This window comes from Arachis hypogaea, chromosome 19 (genome assembly GCF_003086295.3).
Source record: "Arachis hypogaea cultivar Tifrunner chromosome 19, arahy.Tifrunner.gnm2.J5K5, whole genome shotgun sequence".
NCBI classification, from domain to species: Eukaryota; Viridiplantae; Streptophyta; class Magnoliopsida; order Fabales; family Fabaceae; genus Arachis; species Arachis hypogaea.
In genome coordinates this window covers 7,984,015-8,008,371 of record NC_092054.1, presented here as the reverse complement: position 1 = coordinate 8,008,371, position 24,357 = coordinate 7,984,015, and the positions used below count along the sequence as shown (strand labels likewise).

Sequence of the window (24,357 nt, the reverse complement as noted above, 5' to 3'; positions counted from 1 at the left end):
TAGCTAGGTGATTGAGCATTACCATTAATGTGCATGTAAAATTTTCTAAACCACAATGAACTTCGATTTATTTATTCTTGATTTGATAAACTCTGAATGTTAGTTTATATATATAAAAATGAATTCAAAAAGGAAAAATGTAAATTTTGATACTACAGTCAATTTCAATGCATTAATCTTTTAGTTGATTGACTTTGGATTGTTAGTTTGGATAAAAAAGAAAATGTAAGGTGATTTTCTTATAGCTATACTCTTCATTGAGTAAATAGATTAACCGACAAGTTTGTTGTACAAATAACAAAATTAGGTACATTCCATTTTGTATTAACTGTATGACCCTGTCTTATCATGTATATATAGATCAGTATAAGTGTATGTGAAGATTATATCAATACTCAATAGTATTCATTCTTCTCTCAAAATTATTGGTTTCACTCTTTCAAGTCTCAACCATAGATGCTACATATCATGTTACACAATAGACTTTGTTATGACTGTTTAGAGACTATTGAAATGAAATTTAAAAAAGAATTTATTCTAATATGGCAATATAATAGAAGTATTCTAAATTTCTAACGCTTCTACTCTAATCCTTTATCCTCTGTATTCTTCTTTATGTGAAAAATTTTATGTTAAATAAAAGTTTTACTATTTCTTAAATAATATTAGTTTACTCTTTTTTTATTATTAAAAATAATTATATAATATAATACTTACAAATTAAATTAAATTCAATTAATATTTTGCATGGTAAATAATAAATATGGATTTATTTTATTTTATTGAAAATAATGTCTTTTCAAAATTAATTTATAATTTAGGATTTTACATAAAAAATTTGTATATATAAATAATTAAATGAGATAAATAGACTAAAATTTTACAAATTAAAATTTATTAAGAATTATCTTGAGATTTTTTAAACTTTTCGAGAACTGTTTTGTATTTCATCCCAGGAATTTGTTCGAATTGCATACTTACTTAATAGGCACATATGCAAGTTAACATTCTAAGTTAATAGTTATTGTTAGTGACTAACAAAAAGAGACTATATTATTTATAGAAATAAACGTTGAAAATTACTTTATATATTTTAAAAACTAAAAGATTAAAGTGTTCACTTTTAAAAATTTAGAGATTAATTTAAATAATTATTACTCAAATAAATTTTACATTTAAAAAATTCCACGCATATTTCATTCTCAATCTTTTCGGGTGCATTTAGAACTTTAAAAGGATTTGTATGTATACATTACCATCACTATCAATCAATATATTTTAGAGCCAATCAAAAGTGGGGAAATTTATTTTATATATACTAGGAGATAGATGGAAAGAGTAGAGATGTTGGAATGTTTTCAATACTTTCATAGTTTGGTTTTTATAATATTTTGACTGAAAACATTAAGGGCATAATATCAAATTTTTTTTTTAATATCAAATGACACACTAAATGCCGTATTCTAAAGCCAAACCTAAACCATGTTAATTGAATAGCTTACTGGCATATAGTATAAGATAAAAAAAAATTAAAGAAATGTTTTTTCTGAGTTTTTTTTTTTTTCATACATCAAACAAATGCTGATTCTTTCATATATATGTCATATATATAACAATAAATAGTAAAAGTATATTTAATTGAATATACAAAATAAAAATAAATATGTAACACCCTACCACACAGAGTTTTACGTTTAAGTCGTAAAATAGAGATGACAAGATATTACGACCTTTAAAATAAAATGGATTATGTATAATAAATGAATGAATAGAGTATTCTAGGAGTCTTGGAAAATAGGTAAAGCAAAATCGTAAAATTAAAAGTGCAACGCTCAGAAATAAGGATTACTTGCGTGAGAAGAAAACTAAATTTCATAAGAGTAATTAAACAGAAAGTAGAAACAGAAAGTCAAGAATACAAAATAACAAATTCCTAACTTAGCCTGCGAAGTTAAGACTGGCCGGAGAATATTTAAATACGTATATACATATCCCAAAAAGCCAAAATACATGTTTAAAACTCTAGTTCTCCATAAACCTTTATAAGGCGCAAAGGTAAAACATATATACATTGGGAGAGATTGCACATATATATACATATAACAAAACAAAAAATAATCCCAAAAAGGCCACTTTGCTGCGAAGAACTCCAGACGCCTAGCAAGGTGTCTCTCGACTTGCATCTAAAAATAACAACATAGCATGGGATGAGAACCAGAGGTTCTCAGCATGGTAAAGGTGTCACGCACATAAGATATAAGGTCTTGGGAATGCCAAAGGCAATCCTAGAACGCCGATACTCAGATTATACAGCTTAATATACTAAACAGAAACCATAAAAGGGGTAGGTGTCTAGGGAATTCTAAACTCAACTTTGAACTTAACCTTAATACTAAACTTGTCCACCTTTCCTCCGTTTCTCCACCTCAGTGGGATTGCAAAGACAAACAAATAGACAATTGCAAGCACAAGTAGGGAACAAGTAGTGCAAGTAACAATTATCACAATTAACATAATATATTCAGTTAGGCATTCCCAAATAAGGCATAGCAAACAAATAAACAAAATGCACATGATGTATACCTGTTCTATAGCTGATGAGTCTCATCTGCGGTTATCAAGCCAACCCGACAAGTCCGAAAATCCTTGGACTGTCTCCCGTCGCGCATCCCCATGAGTCTATGCATAGCTTTTCTTTATTTCAATCATAATTCATACATTCATATATAACTTTACTCAATGGAGGTTATCCATTCCCGGTAATTTATACGTGTCCGGTCACCCTTACGACGTAAAGTCAACAAAGTATCAAGTCTCAACCTGGAACACGTGGTGGCGAGTCACGGTTCTGTACCCAGAGAAACTCGTATCTCAGATAACATAAGAATTCATAAGCCACATACTGTTCATAATCATCTATATTCATTTCACAATCATTCGTCATAGCCATGGCACCTTATAGCTCTCATATAGTTTATCACTTTCAACCTTTTCTTCATTCCTAAGTTACCTCTATTTCCTAACTCCGTTTAATTACTAGACTTACTACTTGTGATTTAAGGCTAAGAGAATGAAAATAGAGATTTAGAAGTTTGAAAATTAGGTTTAAAACTAAAAAAAAAACATATCTGTTGAAATAGGAGCCACGCGTACGCGTGGCTCATGCGTATGCATAGGAGTATAAAAGGCAGCTCGCGCGCCTATCCCCTTATCATACCTACGCGTGGACATGTATGCTGGCCCATTACGCGTACGCATAGGACTACTCACGTACGCATATAAGGAGGTCAGTCGAAAATTCCATGCCACGCGTACGCGTGGGCGTACGTTTTCCCAAAAATATGATTAAATTAGAAAGCTACAAAATTTTTCTATTCCAAACCAAAACTTCCGACGTGCATAACTTAATCATTTTGAATCGTTTTTCATCCGTTCTTCGAACGGCATAAACTTCATAAACCCAACTTTCATTTAAAACAAGTTTGAAACCATTTGGGGGTTCAGAAACCAAGTTATAACTTGCCGAAATTCGGCCAAAAACCAAAATTATCCAAAACTTCAAAACCTCATTTCCTTCTAAAAATCACATTCCATTCATTACCAAACCTGCATTTATCCACATAGAATATTCTTCTTCAATATCACAACAATCACCACAATAAACCATACCTCAAATCAACAATAACACACACACATTTCTCAAATTCATCAACCAAAATCATAGCTCACCAATTCTAGGTTATATGCTCATGTTCTCAAGCTATTTAATCATCAATTCATCAAATCACCGACTAGTCAACAAGCACCAAACCAGAACATACTTCTTAACAAGGATACTAAGCAATAAATATACACATACATTCCAACCTATCTTATGATTTTCTAGTCTAAGTTTTTACAAAACATTATATATTAAATACGTGAAACCTAGGTTCTTTAGTCTAAGTTTTCACAGAACATTATATATTAAATACGTGAAACCTAAATCATATTTTAGCCGATTTTCACGTATTGATCAAAGCAAAACACCAAAAACACACATACAACTTTACTTATCCAAAATCACCAAGCCTTGGCACCATCTCCAATAATGTCCACAATTTCAAGTTCCAATTACATACACACCACCTAATACAAATATACAACACATATACACCCAAACTCAATATCCAATGCACAAATTCAGAAATAAGATAGAGTTATGGTATCCTCACCTTATCTAAGCTTCGTATAAGTAAGAGTGAACGTTTTTCTGAAGTTAATTGGATCCTAATACATCAAAAAGCAAAGAAATTCAACATCACTACATAATTTTCGAAAATTAGAGGAAGAAGAGGCTGAGAATAATAAAGTGGCTTACCTATGAAATTGTTCCGATAGAATCGTAGAGCTCGACGCGGTAATCGCGTGGTCGCAAACGGTGCGGCGATCGGAGCTCGGATGGAGGAGATACGATAATTTGAAGTAACGTAAGGGTTAGGGAATTTGGTTTTCTTCTCTCTCCTGTTTGTGCTTTCAGCTAGCTCTTTGCTGAAGTAGGGAGGAAGAAGAGCCTCGGTTCATTTAAGTGTTGGGCCAGTTGGGTTTACGGGCTCAGTTTGGATCTGATTCAATCGGTTTGGTCTATTCGATCTAATTTTGGGCTGAATTTTTTGAAATTAGTGTCAAAATTTTCGTTTGATGAGTTCTATCCTAATTTAATATAATATTCACATTTCTAATTTCTTTTTTAAAATTTAATTTATTGACTAATTATTTACTAATTTAACAGGGTTTATAAAATACAAATAACACACCGTATATAATATACTAACTTAAACTTAATTTTAAATAGAAATAAATAAAGAAGTTTTTAATTTTTTATAAATAAGGAGATGAGGATGATGATGGATGAATGAATGTGATTGGAGTCATTGATGAGTTTCACATGATGGCAACTGCTATAGTGCCTTAATTCAATGTGCTAATATATAAAAACAATATAATCATGCCTTTCGGTCGGCACCTCTAATATTCTTTAATTAACTCTATAGGACTTTATAAAAGATATGAAACAAATCGTCAAACTAATAAGCAAAACAAAACATGTATGAAATAAAGTTAGTATTTCATCATTCTCCTGACATTTTTTTTTCTTCCATACAGAAAAGCTTATTGTTCTTTCACTTTATTTGGCAAATTTAACATTCCTTAATTATAAAAACTTTCACATAATTTTATATATGTTAATTTTTAACACATAGATTAGAAAAAATTGGATTCAAATATATATTCTATATATATATATAGAGAGGGGGGGGATAGATATTAGATATATACCATGCTTTTCTCAATGCAAATGCATGTATAAAAATATTATGTTAAAACTTAAATACAGCTAATTTTATATAAAATTAATAGTTAAAAATCGTTAAATAATTTAACTGATTTTGCTAAAATTTTTTTACCAAAATATTATTATACGTGATGCTCAAAATTTGTTGAGACTTCTCCCAACAAAACTTATGCCAATATCTCACGTTTCTCTTTTTAAAAAAAAAAAAGATCACGTCAACTTTTTTTTTTTTACAAAAGATAGAAGACTCGAATCCGTAATTTCTTAATTGAGTATGGAAAGATTATGCTATTTAAGCTATAACTCATTGGATTAAGATCACGTCAACTTAGCCAGTAGACATATTTATTTCTACATATATTTATTATATTATTGGTCATCCAAATTTATAAATATACATATCTTCAACATATTTTTATATTCAAATATGCTGTCTATTTGAACGTGATGCTTTTCTGAATACATATAATTTCTAAACAAAGTAATAATTTAAATATTATAGTAGTTAGGATGGATATATTATTTTTGTAAATACAAATATTATATTTGTCGTTAATGCTAAAAAATTAGTTAAGACATCACAAACAAAAACCTCTCTGACCTCTACATATCTTGCACTCTTATACACGCATGCACGTTGCTCAATTCTTTCATTAACAAAAACATTGTAGCCACCATGCATATTTAATTATTTATTATTATAATTATCCATATTTAAGACAAAGCTAGCAATTTGTATCACATAATAGTAAGCTTGGAAGTTTAAAGTGCAACACATAATAATAATGGATAACAATTTTTGGATTGTGTTTGCGATAACACCATTTTTGATCTTCTTCTTCTACAAGAGGAGGAGTAATAATAAGAAGGTGAAATCAAAAGAGAGAGATGATGATGAGGTTCCATTATTAGGGAGTCTTGGATGGCCACTTATTGGAGAAACCATTCAATTTGTTTCTTCTGCTTATTCTCATCACCCTGAGACCTTCGTCGATAAGCGCCGCCACTTGTAAGTTCTTCCACATTGGTTCCATCATGTGGTAGTTTCATTGCTCTCTATATTAGGGTTCTATTATTATTAATTTGACTAGTCCAAGAAATTAAACTTGTGCCTGAATATCCTATTCCGTCCCTGACAATTATCTCGAAAAGATAACGAGGTCAAAATTTTGGGATTGATTAACACTGTGCAAAAAAAAATAACATTGACTTTTTTTGGCATAGAAATCTCGTTGTTCTTTCGAGGTAATTGTAAGAGATCGAGTTGAGTTTTTTTTTGTTAGAGACCTCGTTGTCTTTCGAGGTAATTATCCAGAGCTATTTTAGATTTTTTTCTTGAAAAAATAAAATAATTCAAAAATAATAATTTTGACTTTATAAGTTTTATCACTTCATTATGAATTCTATTAGTAGTAATTCGTTTAATTCAGTTCAAAACTTTATGATCATCTCCTTTAGTTTAGATTCTTTTTTTCTGAAACAAATGTCATGGATATAGTTTAGATTTATAATTTAGGATTCAAAATTTAAAATTTAGCTTATTTTATTATTTGTTTATTTTTTTATTGATTAATTTTTATAAGGTGAAAACTCAACTGCAAATAACTTCACGTAAAGTTCATAACCAGATAAGAGATAACATGCAAATGTGTTTGAAGAATTGAGAATTCTAAGCTAACAACTATATGTAATAAACTCAAACTCTTTCTATATATTCAATAAGAATGATAAAAAAAAAAATCTGACGGGTCTCACCGATAAGAATAAAAAAAAAAAAATAAAAAATAACAAAAATAAAAATTTAGCCCTAAATCATTAACCATTGTCCATTGGTGAAATGTCAATGATACAGACGTTATAGAATAATAAGATAACATAAGATGATAGGTTGATTGAGAGAAAGAGGTTTACCCGAGAAAGATGAAAACTTGGTAAGTGGTAAATAGTAAATTCTCTTCTTTGATGCTTGTTGAAAGCTCTGTTTTTGTTTCCCTCTATGCAATCCTCAAAGCTCTGGTTTTTAGTTTTTACCCGCTTGCTTTGCAGAATCCTTTGATGAGTTTCCACGAATTCTTTTGCAATCATTTTTTATTCTGTTACGGTTTTACCCCTCAAAGCTCTGTTTTTTCACTTTTTAATTATTTTTTTTTTTAGAATTAAGAATGCGGCTCGTACCTAAAAATTTTTAAGTGAGAAAGAAGAATTACGCCATTTGGACCGTAGCTTATGGGCTTCACTTTTTAATTTCTATTTGGTGCTATGGTTGTAGTTTTCATTACCAAAAAAAGGTATAATATCCTTATATACTAAGATATAGGGCTTGTTTGGGTGAACTTTTGATAAAAGATCTTTTTTCGAGTTATCTTTTTTTAAAAGATCTTATAGAGAAGTAAAAGTAATTTTATGTTTGGATATCTCATGTAAAAAGATCTTTTTATCTATCAATTATGTTTGGGTATAACAATATAAAAGTACTTTTTTGTTCATTTATTACACGAAAAACATCTTTTTTTTAAGGAAAAAAAATCTTTTAAAAAAAGATGTAAATTACAGCTTCTCAAAAAAGATCTTTTTTTTATTTTACTAGTGCTTTTACTTTTACTACTAGAAATTTGCCAAACACGTTAAAAAATAAAAAAAGATCTTTTTTCATTGAAAAAAGATCTTTTTTTAACAAAATAATGGCGCTCAAACATGCACGTAATGATCAGAATTCGTCATGTGTGTATTGTATTTTTAAGATGTTATCCATTTTTTTTAATATCAATTGATTATATAAAAGGAATAAAAGATATAAAAATCTTATATATCATGCTACTTTACAACATTAATGGAACTAATTTTTTTTTAAGAAAAAAAATCTATTTTCATTTTTTTTACCCCACAGTTACTTTTTTTTTTCTTATAAGGAGCTTTTTATTTTTTTTAATCATATCAAAAGAATTGGTATCTACTTTCATTATTTTAGGGTACACCTTTGAATCGGTCTATAAAAGAAATTCCCAATTTTTTTTCTGACAATTTTTTATTTTCAAACTGAAAATTTTTTTTGTTATTTTTAGTTTATGTATAGTTCTATCTATCTATAGAATTATTTGGACTCTTATAAATAAAAAAAAGTAGTCACTCATTATTTAAAATGATAGTACAATAGTGTTAAAATTAAACTTAGTTTAATAATCTACATCTATACAATGGACTTGTTTATTTTCATCATCACTACAAAATGCTTACAAAGTTATTTGAAAAAGCAAAGTTAAAGGGAAAAAAATTTCTTAATTAATTATAATGTAATAAAAAAAAGAAAAAATACAAAAATTAGTGATCATAATAAAGCATACAAGTTACTCTACCAAACATTTTATAATTGACAAAAGTAGAATACTAAATAATAGAATTATTATAAAATTCTAGAGACATTAGTGTTATGGATTTCATAGAATTATAGAGATCTAGCTAGTAAGTAAAATACAAAAATATATTTATATATAATCTTAATCTAATTAGGATGTAGGGTATTATTCCATATCCTAATCGATCATCCAAATCTCTTGCTACAAAGCCTTCTTCAGCCTTTGCCAATTCTTTTTTTGTTGTTTCAAGATTAGCATCTATAGCAATTACCTCTGCTTTTGCTTTCAGGGTCTTGGCTTTTTCTTCTAAATCAACCACATTAGCCTTAGGGCGTGTGTGGTTGGGGGAATTATAAATAATTCCTAGGAATTTTAAGATGAGAATATCATATTTTCATGTTTGGTTCAAAATTTGAAAAGCTATTCCTAAACAAGTTTGATTCCAGAGAATCAAAATACCATCATTTCAATTCCCACCTTCTCCCTAGGTATATTTGATTCCCATGAGAATGGAATCTTAGTAACAAAGTAATACTTGAACTACACACCCCCTTAAGCTTTTTTACCTTGGCTGCATTCTTAAAATAGCTCAAAGCAGATTTAACATGTGACTCCAACCAACTCAAATCATCAAATCTAATCTCAACTTCTTCCCATAAATCTTGTAACTCCATATAAGCATGATCACTCTTCATGTCCTTTACTTTCTTAGTCTTTAGAAAATGCAAGAGTAATGTTGTGAATGAAAGTTGATTGAACCTTTGGCTCCTTTTTCTCTTTCTATGGCTTTCAATAAGAGAAGGGTTGATGTGCGGAAAACGATCCGACACAAAACTCACCGGCAAATGCACCGGGTCGCATCAAGTAATAAAAACTCATGGGAGTGAGGTCGATCCCACAGGGATTGAAGGATTGAGCAATTTTAGTTTAGTGGTTGATTTAGTCAAGCGAATCAAGATTTGGTTGAGAGATTTGTGATTTGCAGAATTTAAATTGCATGGAAAATAAAGGGAATGGGTAAATTGCATTGAATTTAAAGAGAACTGAAATTTAAAGTGCTGAATCTTAAAGAACAAGAAATTAAATGGCAGAAACTTAGAACGTAAGAAATGTAAATTGCAGAATCTTAAAGTGCAAGAAATGTAAATGGCTTGAATTGTAAAGGGAATTGGGAGTTGGATTTGCAGAAATTAAACAAGGAAAAGTAAAATTGCAACAAGCATAAGAGTGGAAGATGAATTGGATTGAATCGGATCTTGAAACAGAAATGTAAATGAGCTTGAAAGCAGTAAACAGAGAATGTAAAATGATGATTCAGATCTCAGGACCCAAGAGACTAGATAACCAAGTCTAGATCTCAATGCCTTCCTAGATCCAACAAGAACAATTGCAAAGGAATTGTAAATTGTAAATTACAGAGAAAGTAGAAGACAGAAGCAATTAACCAAAATGGAAATTCAAATATGCAGTAAAATGAAACAGAGAGATCTCAGGATGAGATTGAAACAGATTTTCTTCAATTCTCCAACCCAAGATCCAAGACAAGAAAAGTAAGGAGTGCTGGGCAAGAACAAGGAAGAAGAGAGATCAATTCTCCTCCCAAATTCCCTTGAATTCAAACAACAATGCCAAAAAATGTAAAGTGAGCTCTCTACTAAGTGTACTCATCAAAACCGAAAAGAAAGGCTCTCCAAAAACTTAAATCCTATGCTATTTATACACTTTCTTCAAATGGTCTTCAAGCCTTCAATTGGGCCTTTGCTCTTGATGGAATTGGGTTGATAGAGGCCTTGGTTGATTGCTCTTAGAGTTTGGAGAAGAACCGAAGTGAACCGGGTTTGGAATCATGTAAGCTTGAGTAAAAGTTTGAGTAAAAGTTTGAGGCAAACTTTTACTCAAACTTTTCATATCAGCCACCCCATTTTGCTGCTACCAACGTTTGAGCTAAAGTTTGGGGTCAAACTTTTGCTCAAACGTTGGCTCCCCCTTGCACACTCATGGCGCCAACGTTTGCCAAAAAGTTTGAGGCAAACGTTGGGGCAAACTTTTGCTCTCCAGGGTGTTGATTTGTGATGCCAAAAGTTTGCCAAAAAGTTTGAGGCAAACTTTTGGTCAAGCTTTTTGCCCAAAAGTTTGCACAAAAGTTTGAGGCAAACTTTTGGTCAAGCTTTTTTGCTCCCTGGTTCATTTTCACTTATTCCAAAAGTTTGAGCTAAAGTTTGAGGCAAACTTTTGCTCAAACTTTTTGTCCTCTCTTCCTTCTAGCCATTCCTTCTTGCTTCAACCTTTCTCCAAGCTTTCTTCACCTATCATTAATAAACCAAACACATCAAAGCTATGCTCAAAATCATGAGATATTCATTCTTTCATAATATGTGACAATTATAGCATAAAACCTCATGAAATTGTATTAATTCATCTATGGTTGATTAAATCAAAGGAAGCATGAAAATCTACCCAATTGGCTTGCTTATGGCTCAAGAAAGTGCATAAATCAATTGAAAATAAAAGAAAAAGGCTAGTGAAACTAGGCTAAGATGACTTGTCATCACAACACCAAACTTAAAGCTTGCTTGTCCCCAAGCAAGAAACGAATTATGCTCAGAGGTTCTTTCAATTAAGACGGATTGAAGAACAACTTGTAAAGTCCTGTGAGTGAAGTGATTAAGTAACAGTGGGGTGAACTCTAAATCATATGCTCATGCAAGGGCTTCAGTGCTCACTAGTCCTCACATATTGGGAGTCTTAGATCTTAGGATTTTCATCCAAATGGTATCATGGAGATCTCTTTATATGTAATCACCTTGAAGCAGCTTATAGTTTCTTTGCTTTGGCCTTGACTCTAAGTGTCATGTCTCAAAGCGGCTCTTTAGATAAGCTTTCAACCAATACTCCTAAACCAGTTGGTTTTAAGGTATTAGGTGTTAAAGCACCTCTAAGGATTTACTTGCTCAAGCCTCTTTCTTTGACACAACTCAACCACAAGCATTTACTAGGCTAACAACTCTTTGAGTTTTGTTTCTTCTTTCTTTTTCTGGCTAGTAATTGATGCTCAGAGCCTTGGGCCATGTTCTTTATGTTTTTGTATTTTCTTTCTTTTCTTTTGTTTTGTTTGCTGCTTCTTGAATCAATAAATTTTTGAGAATCTCCACAATACTTCTTTGAACTTCATATCCTGCCTATGAGCTCCCATGCAAGTTTTCATAAGCATGCAACCTCAATACATAATCATACAACTAGAACCGCCACTTCTCCTAATCTTTTGCTTGCCTCAAAATTGTTTAATTCCTCAATCCTTCTTTTCAAAGAACTTTCATGTGATGCATTTTTTGAATATTGAGTGCAAACAAGTTTTGAAGAGAAAAATGTTGTGAATGATCAAGCATCTTGCTTATTGAATTTCAGAAAAAAAACTATACTAAACAGACAGATAATCAGGGAAACAAAACCACTCTCAATCATAGCAGTGTTTGTTGTAAGATAATCACTTAACAATACAACCTTTTGGCGTTCGCTTGCTTTACTCCTCATTACCATCATCACTGATCCACACATTCCTCTTTCATCTCTTTGGTTGATGATGCTTAATCTCTCCAAAAGTTTGTATGGTACTCTGCAGTGATATTGAAAGTTGCTTGTTCCCCAAGCACTTAGAAACAATGGTTAGTCTGCATGATTTATTTGTGGGCCTTTGAACTTACTTTGGTGTGAGAACACCAAACTTAGTACCTTGCCAATGGTTTTCATGCATCAAATTTAACCATGTGTGAAATTTTTTTCTTTTTTTTCTTCTTTTTTTTTTAAAAGCAATAAAACTGAAAACTAAGAAACAGCGAAATAGTTAACTAGTTCATCCAATATGCTTGAAGCTAGCAGTATGCAGAGAGTGAGAATGTGTTTAATGATGAAATTTTGGTGGAACACCAAACTTAGAATCCTTCATTCTCCCTTAGATTGTTTTGGTGTGCAACACCAAACTTAGCTTCTTGCAATATAGATAAAACTAATTAACCTTTTTATTGAAATAGTTATGAAAAGAAAACTACCTCAGGTTGGGTTGCCTCCCAACAAGCGCTTCTTTATTGTCATTAGCTTGACATCCTCCATTCTTTGATCATGGAGGTTGAAAATCTTGTTGCCTTTGATTTTCTCCTCTCACCATGGACTTCCTTCCGGTCTCCTCCATTTTTTTTTTGATGTACTTCTTCAGAAATTCCAGAAGTGGAAAACTCTCTCCTGGTTCATGTCATACAACCAAAACAGCAAAGATACACAGAGCACTCTGTAGCTTGAGTGCAGTGAAAGTTAGTAGAGACAAAGTCTCAAACAGTTAGTGTGCAAGTTAGAAATTAACAAAAATAAAGAAAAAGTGCTTAATCTAAACCACCACCTTACTTAATCATTGTCAATCTAATCAATCTCCGGCAACGGCGCCAAAAACTTGATGTGCGGAAAACGATCCGACACAAAACTCACCGGCAAGTGCACCAGGTCGCATCAAGTAATAAAAACTCACGGGAGTGAGGTCGATCCCACAGGGATTGAAGGATTGAGCAATTTTATTTTAGTGGTTGATTTAGTCAAGCGAATCAAGATTTGGTTGAGAGATTTGTGATTTGCAGAATTTAAATTGCATGGAAAATAAAGGGAATGGGTAAATTGCATTGAATTTAAAGAGAACTGAAATTTAAAGTGCTGAATCTTAAAGAACAAGAAATTAAATGGCAGAAACTTAGAACGTAAGAAATGTAAATTGCAGAATCTTAAAGTGCAAGAAATGTAAATGGCTTGAATTGTAAAGGGAATTGGGAGTTGGATTTGCAGAAATTAAACAAGGAAAAGTAAAATTGCAACAAGCATAAGAGTGGAAGATGAATTGGATTGAATCGGATCTTGAAACAGAAATGTAAATGAGCTTGAAAGCAGTAAACAGAGAATGTAAAATGATGATTCAGATCTCAGGACCCAAGAGACTAGATAACCAAGTCTAGATCTCAATGCCTTCCTAGATCCAACAAGAACAATTGCAAAGGAATTGTAAATTGTAAATTGCAGAGAAAGTAGAAGACAGAAGCAATTAACCAAAATGGAAATTCAAATATGCAGTAAAATAAAACAGAGAGATCTCAGGATGAGATTGAAACAGATTTCCTTCAATTCTCCAACCCAAGATCTAAGACAAGAAAAGTAAAGAGTGCTGGGCAAGAACAAGGAAGAAGAGAGATCAATTCTCCTCCCAAATTCCCTTGAATTCAAACAACAATGCCAAAAAATGTAAAGTGAGCTCTCTACTAAGTGTACTAATCAAAACCGAAAAGAAAGGCTCTCCAAAAACTTAAATCCTATGCTATTTATACACTTTCTTCAAATGGTCTTCAAGCCTTCAATTGGGCCTTTGCTCTTGATGGAATTGGGTTGATAGAGGCCTTGGTTGATTGCTCTTGGAGTTTGGAGAAGAACCGAAGTGAACCGGGTTTGGAATCATGTAAGCTTGAGTAAAAGTTTGAGTAAAAGTTTGAGGCAAACTTTTACTCAAACTTTTCATATCAGCCACCCCATTTTGCTGCTACCAACGTTTGAGCTAAAGTTTGGGGTCAAACTTTTGCTCAAACGTTGGCTCCCCCTTGCACACTCATGGCGCCAACGTTTGCCAAAAAGTTTGAGGCAAACGTTGGGGCAAACTTTTGCTCTCCAGGGTGTTGATTTGTGATGCCAAAAGTTTGCCAAAAAGTTTGAGGCAAACTTTTGGTCAAGCTTTTTGCCCAAAAGTTTGCACAAAAGTTTGAGGCAAACTTTTGGTCAAGCTTTTTTGCTCCCTGGTTCGTTTTCACTTATTCCAAAAGTTTGAGCTAAAGTTTGAGGCAAACTTTTGCTCAAACTTTTTGTCCTCTCTTCCTCCTAGCCATTCCTTCTTGCTTCAACCTTTCTCCAAGCTTTCTTCACCTATCATTAATAAACCAAACACATCAAAGCTATGCTCAAAATCATGAGATATTCATTCTTTCATAATATGTGACAATTATAGCATAAAACCTCATGAAATTGCATTAATTCATCTATGGTTGATTAAATCAAAGGAAGCATGAAAATCTACCCAATTGGCTTGCTTATGGCTCAAGAAAGTGCATAAATCAATTGAAAATAAAAGAAAAAGGCTAGTAAAACTAGGCTAAAATGACTTGTCATAAAGGGTACTTTGAACATGATTTCTCTAGTAGTTGAACATAATCTTTCTTCGTTTTGCATAATCCCTTGAAACTTACTAACGTACTATCAAATGAAGCATTATTATCATTGAGATAAACTTCGGCAACAATGATGCATGTGTCGTTTACAAGAAACCCCTTTTCAGGGTGAAGAAATTTGTCGATATCCATGAACGATGAACAACCAATTGTAGCATTGCTATCGTTTAAGTTGACGGTAAAATCATCTGAAAAATTGACAGAACTAAATTTATACAAGATTTTTACACTTTCCGATAAACATGGCCTTAATAATATTAATACACTATATAAATAGTTATATGAAGAGATGAAAGCATGCAGGATGGAATGATGGATGGTTATGGATGATAATGTTCATATATATATACGTCTTAACTTTCGGAAATAATAGGGGGTTAATAATTTTACTATGAAAATAAAGAATTGATTAGTGTTAATTTAAATATAAGATAAAATAAAAAGAAAATTGTTGGTAACTAACTTACCATTTGTCATTGTTCTTGTCATTTTTTTTTATCATACTGATTAATTAAGGACAACTTGAAGCTTGAATGTTTGAATCGGAACCATTCATCAGGAAGATTAACAGAATCCAGAGCAGCCAAATAAATTGACAAACATGCACAATCGTCTTCCAGTTCGAGCTTAAATAAATCGTCCTCATACTTGTCCTTTTCTACGTTGTTGTCATCAAATTCTGGAAATATAACTATCCTCCTAAACATAATTCAAAAAAATTAAAACAACCCCAAAATTAACATATGTAGGAATTAATTCAATATTGCAAGCACCGTACCAGGGATGAGGACCAGCGAAGAATGTTTGAGAGTAGCGTTAGAGTAGTTGTTGACGGTCCATGTGAACTTCACAGTTGTGACCACCATTGCATTATTTTGAACCTCCATTTCGTTATGTTGAGAAGTAAGGGTGCCAATCTTATTTATATATGTGAGTGAAAGAATAGGAAAACAAAAGAAAAAATGAAGAAATTTTTATTGATCGATTGAATTACGAAGGTAAAACTAAATATATATAAAGCATTGTTAACGAAAGATAAAAGTAAAGATAAGATAAGATAAGAAGATTGATGGTTTCAGTGGCTAAGAGAAAGGGGGGTTGAATCTTAGCCCCCTTTTTGCTTGATAACCCTTGCTTGACTTAGAGGAGACTTTTCTGGTTTTTGCTCATCACTTTACACGAGACTTTTTCTTTTGTCTCGTCCCTAGTCACGAGACTTTTCTTTTTGTCTCGTCACTTGGCACGAGATACTTTTGGTTTTTGCTCCTGTGCAGTAGAAACAGAAATGTAGAAGAGGAGAGTAGAAGATTACACCCAGATATATCCTGGTTCAGCTGCTAAGTACAATGCAGCCTACATCCAGTCTCCATCACAAACATGATGGAATTTCACTATAATCAATCTGATTACAAACTGTAAAGTGCTAACCCAACTTACAAGGGGATTCCCACAGAATCATGAAACACAACATAGATGAACAAAGGAACTCTAAGACATCTATGGCTTTTTCTTTTAATTTTGCACTCTCTGCCTTTTTCCGCTCTATGGCTTTTTCATACAAACCTCACTGTTTGCCTTTTTCCATGAGACTCAAGACATGACAAAATTAAACAGAAAAATACAAAACAGAATACATTGAAGGAGAAGAGAAAACTGTTAGCTCAGGTAGCTCTGAGAATTCTGTGCCTTGCACTCTCAAATCTTACTCCTTGCTTCAAACAGTGGTTGTTCACCCTTATTATAGACGAGGGAAGCCTCCACTTATTGAAGCCAACAACCGAACCAACTTCTTCCTCCTTCAACAAACAGAACAGGTTCGGCCACATAGAGAGAGAAGAGATAACCATGCAAAACCCAACATGCAATTACCTCTAGTCCTTTCTTGATCATCACCCTTCATCAATCCGAGCTCTCCATCCTTGGCTTGCTCTCCAAGATGGATTTCTGGCCCTTGATGCTTCATGATGATGATGACTTCATCTGCTTCAATCTCTGCCTCAACCATCACTTCGCCACTCTAGCTACTTCCTGTGGTGGTTGAGCAGAATCAAAGACAAGCCATGCTTCAAGAATCTCCCTTGCTGGCCGAATCTTCATCTTCCTTTTTTGAGCTTGAAGAGCTCAAGATTACTTCACCAAATCTAACCATATTTGGTGAATATTTTAGTTACAGCTCATTTTTATTTTAGTATGTTTTCTTGCCATCATTAGCTTGATGGTCTTGATGCATGCAGCTTCTTCTTTTTCTTGGTAGATGAGCATAGCTTCCATTGTTTCCTGGATAATGACCGAAGAAGAAGAAGGAGATGAGAGAGAATAAACAACTTGGAAGAAAAAGCAATTCAATGTAATAAACCAATTAGTTGGTAAAAGTTGCTTTTACTTCCCTTAGAGTGGCGTGTAGCATTGATGCCTTCAATCAAATCAATGTCACATTCTCTCTCATGTTTTCAATGCATGTAATAACTTCATTTTAACAAAATTTGAATTCCACTAGAAGTGGATTCCGTTGGAAGCTAGAAGCCATATATTAGCTTTCTCTTCATCTTGGTTTCGGACCAAGTTTGGAAGCATTCATCAACAATAATATTGGGCTTTGTAGCATTGTAATTTAATCTGGCCCATTTAGTAACATTTGCTTTCCTGATGAATTTTTTTCGAATCATGCATTGAGCACATAAGAAAGCATTTATTTGGGCTTGCACCAATAATATTCATTCTGGCCCAATTAATAATTCAGCCTCATAGCATGAGAAACATATAGCAAGGCTTATTATTTGACACAATTGGGCTTAAACCAGAATTTCATTTTCGGCCCATCTCAAAATCTGCACAACAAAATTATTAATTAAGCAAATGTGAATTAAGATCAAATTAATAATTTTGTAATTAAATATTTCAACAATGTTTGTTCATCATCAAAATTAAATAGGAGTTTTCCAAACTCATCAATCTCCCCCTTGATGACAAACATTATTAAAATTAAAATGGAAAGAAATTTAAAGGTTGAGTAAAGAATACTCCCTTTGAATTTGAATTTTTCTCCCTTTCTAAATGTCACATAGCTCCCCCTTAATGTATGCTTATTTTACCAAGAAAAGCACTAACCTGTAACATTTTAATTAAGCTTCAAAAATAACATTATTTAGCATATTATGTGATGCTAAATGCTTGATTTATGAGCAGTTTTAAATTGATAATCAAAACTCATTTGATATCATAAACTGATTTACTGCTCAATCTTTTACACACACCAATCAACAAGAAAATTTATTCAAATATTTTTCTAAGTAAGATATCAGAGCATTATTATGATAAGAAAAATATTTGAAGCACATATAGTCAAAACATGGCAGTTTTTATGCTTTCCATAGTTTAAAGCAACTGCCAAAAAATTAAGCATATTAACCAAGATTAAACAGAGTTTTAATCATGCATATACATTCATCACGGTTAATTATCAACCATTCTTCATAAAACAAATGCATTGTCAAATCATTATTAAATAGTATCTGCAAACACAATGCAATTTCAATATTATCATCAAGCTATCATCAAGCACCAAATATAACAAGGGTGATCATGAATTTTCAACAAAAAATTTCATCCCTATTTTCTATTTTCTCTCCTGTTTTTCATATTTCAATTTTCAGCTTTTCTCTCCCTTTTGTCATCAAAGGGACATTATGTACCTGCAGCAAGAAAGCATTGGCAATATAACAAAATACTCATAAGATGCCAAATAAGTCAAAGTGTCAAGAAGCAGTGAGTATCAAGTCATGCTACTACAAAAGAAAGATTGAGCCTAATCATGCCAATATCAAATAACATAAAACAACGGTCATCAATTATCTGATAGATGAAAAGCAGAGTCCTCAGCGCCTTCTTCACTATTATCGCCAAGATCCTCCTTAAGAGTTGCTAACATCAGGCCGACCCTTTCTTTGCAATTTTTCCAAGCTTTCTCGCTCTCAGAGGCTTGCTTGCGAGCCTCTTTGTGAGATTGAATCATCATGCTGCCATGTTTGAGAATTCACCCAAAATTTCTTTGATGGATTTGACTGTTTTGGAAGACTCTGGCCGAGTCTCATGGTCACTGTCTGATGCCACAGATTTGCCCTCTTTGGTTCCCTTAGTCGCTCCTCCTCCTCGGATTGAGGATACTTTGTTCTCTACTGTCTCATTCAACAGATCAACTTTAAAGTATTCAAAAATTTTTGTTAAAAATATATCATAACGCAGGTTAGCCTTTTTGGTGCTTCTAACAGAATCCCACATATGCCTGATTATAATATAGCCAAAAGATATAGGAGTATAGGTAACCAAATCAAATAATATGAGACAGTCAGAAAATGTTATTCGGTTGTGTGAGCCGCTTTGGGGAGTCAAAATATAGGTGATGATATGAGTGCTATAAATGACCAAGCATGGCAACATTGATTGATGCTTGAGTGTTGGTCGAAACAATTTATCTAAATTAACTAACTGAATCTTCACTTTCATAAATGTTGCATTCCTTATTTCTTTTTGAAGCGCATTAGCGTTCCTCCTACAATTCCTCAAAATCATTAGAAATTGAATGAACATTTACAACTACTCAACAATCAACTAGTTTTTTTTTTTTTTTTCTTAATTAAGAAAAAGTGTTCAAGAACCCATTCAATATTTGCATTGATAGATTTGTATATCATGCAAGATGCAGATATGGGAAGGTGTTTAAGTCACACATATTTGGAAGTCCAACTATAATTTCAACAGATGCAGATGTGAATAAATTCATACTACAAAGTGATGCAAAGCTTTTTGTTCCTTCTTATCCAAAGTCTGTGACGGAGTTAATGGGAAAGTCTTCTATTTTGCTTGTCAATGGAAGCCTTCAAAGGAGAATACATGGACTCCTTGGATCTTTCTTCAAGTCTCACATTCTCAAGGCTCAGATTACTACAGATATGCATAACTATGTTCAAGAATCCATGGCAAATTGGACTGAGGAATCCCCCATTTACATACAAGATGAAACAAAAAAGGTTAGCTTTCATTTTTGTGATGGAATTTCAAGTGTGAATATGAGATGTGGCAATTTTTGGACTAAGTAAGATGTGTGATATGAGATTCATTTTTTTTAATTAAATTTATTTAATTTTAATATACTATTATTGTAAAAATATTTTATACATACATTCAAGTGTGCATAATTTTTGGATTGGAATTTCAAGTGTGAATAGTTAAGTCAACTGAGTACTATGTATTTGAGAAGATTCATTGTATTAGGATTTTTGGATTAAGATGTGTGATATATATGATATTCATTTTATTTTTTTTATTAAATTTAATTTTAATATATTATGATTGTAAAAGTGTTTTATACAAACATTCAATTTTATATATAATTACGTTGATAAAAATGACTTTTTTATTACATAAATAATCATTAAAAAATAGATATAATTAAATGATTGTGTAAAATAATTTACTATAATTAAACTCATTTTTTACTCAATGTATTAGTTTAAATCTTATAGGAGTAATTAAATTATCATTTTTATGCATAAAAAATTCAAAATGTTGTGATGTATGTATTTTTAATGGAAGTATAACTATGTTAATTATTAATAAAGTTATAGTAAATTTTTGCATATTTTGATAATTAATTATATTTAGTTGGTGATATTTTATGTAGAATTTTAAATTTAAAAAATATTTTAAGATATTTATTTATAATTTATTTATTATTTTATTATTCCAGTTAAATTATAGTTAGGCTAGTTGAACTAATAAATTAATGAATTAGTGTCTAAAGAAATTCAATAATCGATTTGATGTTCAATGTTGTAAACTTTTATAAATAATAAATTTATCAACTTACAAATAAGAATGATTATTTGCTTTTTTTATTTTGAAATTTTAATAATTACTTAAAGTGATTATCTACGTAAAAAGATTTTTACGTAAAGATAATAACTAAAATATTAATATATGTTATCTTAACTAATTTAATTAAGTATATAAAATTATTTAATAATTTTTAACTATTATATATCTTTATATAAAAACATTTTTTTATAACTTGTGACGAGGATTTTAACCCAACCCAACATTTTGTGCATGTGTTCATATGTCTTTCGTCGGCAGGTCGGAATTTATGTTCAATTTTATGGTGACTTAAAAGAGAAGAGTTCCCAAAAGAGGACGTCACATAAAACGAAAGATGCTCATTCTCACTAATTTTTATGTATGTGGCATCATTTTCTATATACACAAGTTGGTTATGTATGTAAAGATGAAAGTTGTAAGAAAAAGTTAGTAATATGTAAAACTAATAATAATTTGAGTGTACTTGTCTTTTTTTTGGTCCTATTTATGTTAACAAAAAGAAATCTAGCTAGTTATCTTTATGGAATTATTGATAGTCATCATTTTTCAAACAAACATGTTTACAAGGTACAATTTTTTTTTTTGTCACCAGATTGCCTTTCAATTATTAGTGAAGGCATTGATTAATTTGGATCCAAGTGAAGAGATGGAGCTTATAAGGAAATATTTTCAAGAATTCATCTCTGGCATTATGTCTTTACCCATAAACCTACCAGGAACTCAACTTCATCAATCTTTACAAGTAAGCCCATCCATTTGTGGTTACTTTCACAAGTTATTACACATAATACTGTTTAATTTGTTATGTATTACCCATCTTATGTATATATATATATATATATATATATATATATATATATATATATATATATATATATATATAATAAATTTTAGTATTACTATGCTATGGTGACTACCGTGATTATGCTTAAGCAATACTTTTTAAAAAGCGTTGTTTAATAATAAAAAATGTTACTTTAATTTTAGTAACACTTTTTGAAACACTATAGTTGCTGCAATCACCGAAACATATATATAAAATATTTTATATTTATAAAATATATATATGTTGCATTTTATATAAAAATGATATGAATACTTAGTGTCACATAACTTGAATTTCAAAGGAACTTAGGGTATGGTTTTTACAAATAAAAATGTATTATATATAATATCCTTTAATAATGTCAAAGAAAATCCGGGTAATAGTGATTCATTTTTGTCTTCAGGCAAAAAAGAAAATGGTGAAATTAGTGCTAAGAATAATCCAAGAAAGAAGAAACGGTGGCATCACCAAAGTTCCAAAGGATGTATTAGATGTGCTTCTTAATGATTCAATTGAGGAATTAACAGATGATTTGATAGCACATAACATTATAGATATGATGATTCCTGGAGAGGACTCAGTGCCACTTCTTATCACATTAGCTATCAAGTATTTATCTGAATATCCTGCTGCTTTGCAACAATTAACGGTATGACTCTTAATTAAATGACAACAAATCATAATTAGCATTGCTCAATTTAAATTAAAGTATACTCATCACTCATGATCATAATAGGCTATATATTAATTATTAGCTAAAAGTTAGTGTATTTCTTATTAAATATAAAATTAGAAAAAATGACTTAAAAAATAAAAATGTTATTCGTACACCAAAATCAGCCACTAAAATTAGTTACTAATGTATTTGTATATAAATACATGTGTGGTTTAATTTATGTTTAATGTGTATTTATATTCTAATATGTATTTTATACTATATCTGACTTTGACGGCTGCTTTTAGTATATACGTAGCATAGTCGTTAAAAAAATATTGTATAGATTCTTTTACTATACTAGTTTGTTAAAACACTTACTATAAAAAACAGTTTTCTGAATAATGACTTGGTATGATTTTCTTACGATTCTCAGGAGGAAAATATGAAGCTTAAGAAACAGAAATATCATCTTGGGGAGACCTTGTGTTGGAGCGATTACTTATCATTGCCATTTACTCAATTGGTAAGGCAAAAATGGCTACTCATAAAGAGAGAAAAAAAAAAGAGTTTAATTATTACTCTATTAGTTTCTATAATTTTATTAAATTTTCAATTAGATCTTTTTAGTTTTTTCCAATTGGATCCCTACACTATTTTTTATTTTGTAATTTAGTTATTTTTATATCAAAAGTGTTAAAATTAACAAAATATTTTTTCTAAAATACATGCGGTCAAAGATATACTTAAATTTTTAATTATGAATACTTTCGTTTGCGAAAAAATATTCAATTAACTCTAAAATTTTTTACACTAACAATGACCTAATTATAAAATTAAAAGTAGTGTAGAGACTTAATTTAAAAAAAGTATAAATAACTAATTAAAAATTTAATAAAATTATAGAAAATAATAGAGTAATTAAATAAAAAAAAATTAGTCCACAATTTTTAACTAATTATTATGTGTTCTACTTATATAGGTTATCACAGAAACTTTGAGAATGGGAAATATTATAATTGGTGCTATGAGAAAGGCAACAAAAGATGTTAAAATAAAAGGGTACTTAATACCAAAAGGGTGGTGTGTTCTTGCAAATTTTAGATCGGTTCATCTAGATGAAAAAAATTATGACATCCCATATCAATTCAATCCATGGAGGTGGCAAGTAAGAGAAGCCTCTACTCTTTGCTTATTTGTATAAATTTCTTTGCTTTTATCTTATGTTATAAGCTTTTAAATGATACATTGAAGAAATTTCAGGACAAAGAGTTAAACAACTGTAATTTCACACCTTTTGGAGGTGGACAAAGACTGTGTCCTGGACTTGAATTAGCTAGGCTTGAAGCTTCTATATTTCTACACCACTTTGTTACTCAGTTCAGGTAACAACAATAATATAGAGAATTTAATATACTCCATTTATTTACAGATAAATTACATAAAAACCTCCGGGCTTCGTGAAGTTCATTATTTATTTATTTATTTTGCCAAAAAAGACAGTGAAATTAAGTAAACATCAATTTATTAGAAGACGCTAGTATTATGTTTACCATGGTGTTTAGGTGTTATATTTTACAAACGTGAAGAATATTATTACTTAAATCTCAAGAAAAGTTACCATATATTTTTAGAAAGAGACAAGAGTCAAGTTGAGTTCTAGGTCTAAATATCCTTTACTCCAGCTTTTTGAAACTTCTACTTAACTAAGAAATAAGTAGTTAGATGCTAGCGTTGAGTGATATTATGGACAAAAAAGATTGGCATTCAATGAAGGTTAAAACATTTAAATATTGTTAGTGATCTTAAAATTTAATTTGACATGCAGATGGTATGCTGAAGAAGATACAATAGTGAACTTCCCCACTGTAAGAATGAAAAGGAAGATGCCTATCTTTGTGAAGAGAGTAGAATCTTGAGCAGTGTTGAGCTGCTCCAAAAACTCAAAATGTACCAACCATGGAAAGAACTACGCATATCAGCAAACTTCAATCACAACCAATACATAAAAAATTTATAAAATATAAAAAGGAGAAAAAAAAAAGGAATTCTTACATATAGAAGCGATT

At 31.1% G+C, this 24,357-nt stretch overlaps 1 protein-coding gene and 1 long non-coding RNA gene across 3 annotated transcripts; one reads left to right on the top strand and one right to left on the bottom strand.

Annotated features, from left to right (window-relative positions):
- Positions 1 to 1,832: 1,832 nt before the first annotated feature.
- On the bottom strand, positions 1,833 to 4,537 carry LOC140182016 (uncharacterized). Its single transcript, XR_011877816.1, has 4 exons — positions 4,361 to 4,537; positions 4,215 to 4,269; positions 2,584 to 2,848; positions 1,833 to 2,183 (listed from the first exon to the last, which is right to left on the bottom strand). It is a non-coding gene; the product is annotated as an uncharacterized lncRNA (long non-coding RNA).
- A 1,473-nt stretch (positions 4,538 to 6,010) lies between these two features.
- On the top strand, positions 6,011 to 24,342 carry LOC112777343 (3-epi-6-deoxocathasterone 23-monooxygenase CYP90D1-like). Of its 2 annotated transcripts, none has more exons than XM_025821697.3 (8): positions 6,011 to 6,344; positions 19,636 to 19,960; positions 21,400 to 21,549; positions 22,037 to 22,282; positions 22,725 to 22,814; positions 23,271 to 23,456; positions 23,552 to 23,673; positions 24,117 to 24,342. In XM_025821697.3, exons 1-8 carry the CDS (start codon positions 6,121 to 6,123, stop codon positions 24,205 to 24,207), a joined length of 1,434 nt encoding a protein of 477 aa, XP_025677482.1. In that variant the 5' UTR covers positions 6,011 to 6,120; the 3' UTR covers positions 24,208 to 24,342. The 2 variants fall into 2 exon arrangements, with proteins under 2 accessions (XP_025677482.1, XP_072084137.1); XM_072228036.1 differs by having other exon boundaries at positions 19,630 to 19,960.
- Positions 24,343 to 24,357: the final 15 nt, after the last annotated feature.